Source organism: Canis lupus, chromosome 16 (genome assembly GCF_011100685.1).
Source record: "Canis lupus familiaris isolate Mischka breed German Shepherd chromosome 16, alternate assembly UU_Cfam_GSD_1.0, whole genome shotgun sequence".
Lineage (NCBI taxonomy): Eukaryota > Metazoa > Chordata > Mammalia > Carnivora > Canidae > Canis > Canis lupus.
This window is the reverse complement of record NC_049237.1, coordinates 46,158,138-46,162,262: the sequence shown is the minus strand read 5'-3', so window position 1 is coordinate 46,162,262 and position 4,125 is coordinate 46,158,138. Positions and strand designations below refer to the sequence as shown.

The following is a 4,125-nucleotide window of genomic DNA, read 5'->3' as shown; positions in this document are numbered from 1 at the left end:
GTCCCGGGGTCAAGCCCATCCCCCCACCACGTTAGCCCCTCTCCCCTCCCCCCGTCCCCCAGCTCCCCCCCTCCAAGCCCAGGGCGTCGGGGACACGGGGGAGGGGGGGCCGAGCGGTCCCGGGGTCAAGCCCATCCCCCCACCACGTTAGCCCCTCTCCCCTCCCCCCGTCCCCCAGCTCCCCCCCCCAGCTCCCCCCCTCCAAGCCCAGGGCGTCGGGGACAGGCGAGCGGTGGGGGGCGGGGGGAGATTTTGAACGTGACGCCAAAGCAGCTCTCCCTTCCTCGGGAGCCGGAGGGCGGGGGGCCCGGCGCCAGCTGCACGCTCGGCGGCTTCCCAAGGCGGCGCTGGCGCGGGGCTCTGGCTTCCTGGTTACGTGCGCGCCCGCGACTCCGGCTTCTCCGCGGGGACCAGAGGGCCGGGCCCGCTGCCGTGAGACGTGTCCAGCTCCGCGCGCCTCATGGCCGCCGCCCGACCCCGCCGCCCCGCGGCCTCGGCGGCGCACGCGCACGGGCGCCCCGCGGGGGTCACTCCGGGCCCCGCCCCGCGGTGGGCGGGGCTGCGCCTCCCGGCCGGCCAATCAGCGGGCGGCCCTGCGCCGGCCTCCCCCGCCGGCCTCCCCCGCCGGCCGGGCGGCGACACGTGCGGGTGTTTGCGTACGTGCGGCTCCCGCGGGGCGGGCAGGGCAGGGCTGGGCGCGCGGCGGGGCGCGGCGGGGCGCGGGCGGCGGCCGGGGGCGGGGGCGGGGGCGGCCCGCGGCCCGGGCAATCTAAATTCCCCGGCTCCGGGCCGGCCGCGCACTCGTACCTCCCGGCCCGCGGCGACCGCCCCGCCGCTCTGCACTGGCCCGGGGCCTCCGGTCCTCTGCGTCAGGCGGAAGATGCAGTTGCTGGACTGCAACCCGGAGGTGAGACGGCCCCTTCCCTGTCGGGCGGCCCGTGTGTCTGTCTGTCGGGGGCAGTAGCGAGGGGACTGGCGCCGAGCGCGGCCGGGTCAGGCCTCGGTTAGATCTGGGGCGTGGGGGCGTTCGTGCCGCCGCGGGCGAGGCGGGCGCGGGCGCGGGCGCGGGCGCGGGCGAGGCGGGCGCGGGAGCTGGAGCCGCGGTTCTGCCCCCGCAGGTGGATGGCGTGCAGCACCTGCTGGAGGCCGGGGCCTCGGTCAACGCGCCGCCGGACCCCTGCGAGCAGGCGCCTGTCCACTTGGCCGCGGGGGGCGGCCTTGCTTGCTTTCTTCTGTGGCAGCTGCAGAGCGGCGCTGACCTCAACCAGCAGGTAACTAGGGTACGGACCGAGGCCGCGAGCCCCCGCCCCCACGCACCGCCGCCCGGACGGCTGCCGGCGCCCCAGGGCTGCTGCCCTCGGCCTCCGTCAGCCCGTGGCCCAGGTGCCCGAGAGAAATACTCGAGCGAGACGCTTCCGTGGTGTGAGATTTTCTCGTGGCCACGTTAGGAAGGTGGAACAGGAAGCTAATGTTATGACTTAGGTCGATTTACCTAAATATTTCAATATGCAAGCAGTGTAAAAACCATTGCATATATCTTTTTTTTAAATTTATTTATTCATTCATGAAAGAGAGAGAGGCAGGCAGAGACACAGGCAGGCTCCATGCCGGGAGCCTGATGTGGGACCCGATCCAGGGCTCCAGGATCACGACCTGGGCCAAAGGCAGGCGCCAAACCGCTGAGCCACCCTGGGATCCCCCATCTTCCGTTTTCTTCTCAGACCTGCCTGGTATGTATGTTGCATTTACAGCCCATTTCAGCTCGGTCTGGCCACATTGGTCTGGCCACATTTCAGGTGCTCGTTAGGCATCGTACGGCTCCCGGCTGCCGCACTGCACAGCGCACACAGGTCTACAGTTATTTCAAAGGGAGCAGTTGCTACAGGACTAGGTTAAAAGGGTCAGTACAGTAATTACTTAAATAACGGTTGTGAGGCACACTCATAACCATGAGAGCTTTCTGCAGAACTTTACGATCTTATATTGAATTTAAAGTAGAGTGAATTTATTTACTTTTATTTTTTTTAAAGATTTTATTTATTTATTCATGAGACACACACAGAGGCAGACACTTAGGCAGAGGGAGAAGCAGGCTCCCTGCGGGGAGCCCGATGTGGGACTCCATCCCAGGACCCCCGGATCACGCCCTGAGCCGAAGGCAGACGCTCAGCCATTGAGCCACCAAGGCGACCCGTAAAGTAGGGTGAATCTAAATTGCAAACTGTTAAAAAAAATTTTTAAAAATCAATTGTAAACTGTTTTATCTCTGTAAAACTCTACTTCACTTTTATTCACTTAAATTTTAATGTATGGAGCTGTGGCTGCATGTGTTTTTATTTATGGAAATTTTGCATTTGACAGAACACAAAGTGGACTTTATTAAAAATTTTTTTGAAGTAAAAACTTCAGTAGAATGTAGTTCTCACTGGCTTACTTAAACAGTCATTAGACTTCCCCTGCCACCTTCCACAGAAATTGTTTTGGGGAGAGCCTAGAATGTACTGTCTTATCTTTAAGGATGTTTTTGGAGAAGCACCACTACACAAGGCAGCAAAAGTTGGAAGTCTGGAATGCCTTAGCCTGCTTGTAGCCAGTGATGCCCAAATTGAGTAAGTATAAAATCAGTGGTTTCAAATTTCACATTTTCTTGGATTAAGCTAATCAGACTCCTGAAGTATAATTATGTACTTTTAAAAAAAATGATGCTTGCCTAATTGACCGTTTAGTTATTTAAATGTTAACTTAGGCTGTTAATACCTAATACTATTAAATTTTAGTAAAAAATGGATCCTTAGCAATCGGAGGTGGAGTTCTTTTTATCTGTTTTGACAGTATTACGTCTTAGGTTTGGTTTGGGATAATCCCTTCTATAAAAGTTCATATTGATTTCCTTTGTATTACTTATTAGATTGAGCACAGAACACACTTTTATCCATTCAGAAATGGAATGTTCACTGTGCTGAACTCTGTGCTAGCCACTGAGCATGCAATAGGAGGGGATATTGGAATTTCTTGGATTCCTTTACTGCTTGTATTCTGAAACCAACATTTGTATGAGTCCAAAGCTCTTTTGTAGAGAGAGATTATTAAAAAAAAAAAAAAAAAGCTAAACAATTGTCAATTTTTATGTAACTCAATTTTTGTCTTAAATTCAGTTTATGTAATAAGAATGGGCAAACAGCTGAAGATCTTGCGTGGGCATGTGGATTTCTAGAATGTGCCAAGTTTCTTACAACAATTAAATGTATGCAGACAATAAAATCGAGTGACCGATCCGATAGAGATCACTGTGTTCCAGTGCTTAGACAGAAACGAAGTTTTGGAAGTGCAGAAAATACAACTGGAAAAAGGAAATGTTGGTACGTAACTCAGTTGTTTTCTTCCTCCCTCGGGGATTGCTTATTCAGCACAGTTAATTTTTTTCATTTAGATATTGGCAGTCTTTTTTTTTTTTTTTTTTTTTTTATTAAAGATCTTATTTATTTATCCATGAGAGAACAGAGAGAGAGAGAGAGAGAGGCAGAGACACAGGCAGAGGGAAAAGCAGGCTCCATGCAGGGAGCCCAACGTGGGACTCGATCCGGAGTCTCCAGGATCAGGCCCTGGGCTGAAGGCGGCGCTAAACCGCTGAGCCACCAGGGCTGCCCCAATATTGGCAGTCTTATTTCAGTGTATCTTTTTATTTTCAAGAACACATTTTAATACTGGTTGTAGTAACTATTGCTGATTCTAGAAACAGGAAATCATCCTGCATGATGGAAGGATGGGGAGAAAGCCTTTTTAAAAAAGTTTTTAATGTCACTATGTTTTATCACAGATTCATGTTGGTTCTGAAAAGGTCTGAAGAAAGCCTTTACTCCGTGCAGATCTACTGCTCAGCTCTAAGCTATGGCTTTTGGCTCACCAGGTGTATCTCCCAACTCCTTCTAAGAAGGAGGAAAACTTTCTTCTAAGTGAAGATAACATTTAAGAATACATGTTTTTACATGCTTGTAATATTTTGGTTGTGTGTGCTTTTTGTCTTTTAAGTTATTAAAGAATGTCTGAAGAATAAACTTTTCTTTGTGGAGTATCTACAGCCTTTGAAAAAACTTGTACTTTAAACCATCAAGACTACACCCAGGA

At 52.7% G+C, this 4,125-nt stretch overlaps 1 protein-coding gene across 1 annotated transcript; it reads left to right on the top strand.

The window, feature by feature from the left end:
- Nucleotides 1–698: 698 nt before the first annotated feature.
- On the top strand, nucleotides 699–4,072 carry ANKRD37 (ankyrin repeat domain 37). Its single transcript, XM_038560390.1, has 5 exons — nucleotides 699–907; nucleotides 1,119–1,271; nucleotides 2,518–2,609; nucleotides 3,156–3,359; nucleotides 3,818–4,072. Coding segments are annotated over exons 1-5 (477 nt in total). The 5' UTR covers nucleotides 699–880; the 3' UTR covers nucleotides 3,819–4,072.
- Nucleotides 4,073–4,125: the final 53 nt, after the last annotated feature.

Bases quoted from the DNA above. Each gene is read 5' to 3' on its own strand.
- ANKRD37 (XM_038560390.1), top strand. From the start codon at position 881: ATGCAGTTGCTGGACTGCAACCCGGAG. The intron at 908-1,118 runs GTGAGACGGCCC...CTGCCCCCGCAG, and splicing joins TGCTGGACTGCAACCCGGAG to GTGGATGGCGTGCAGCACCT. The intron at 2,610-3,155 runs GTAAGTATAAAA...TCTTAAATTCAG, and splicing joins GCCAGTGATGCCCAAATTGA to TTTATGTAATAAGAATGGGC.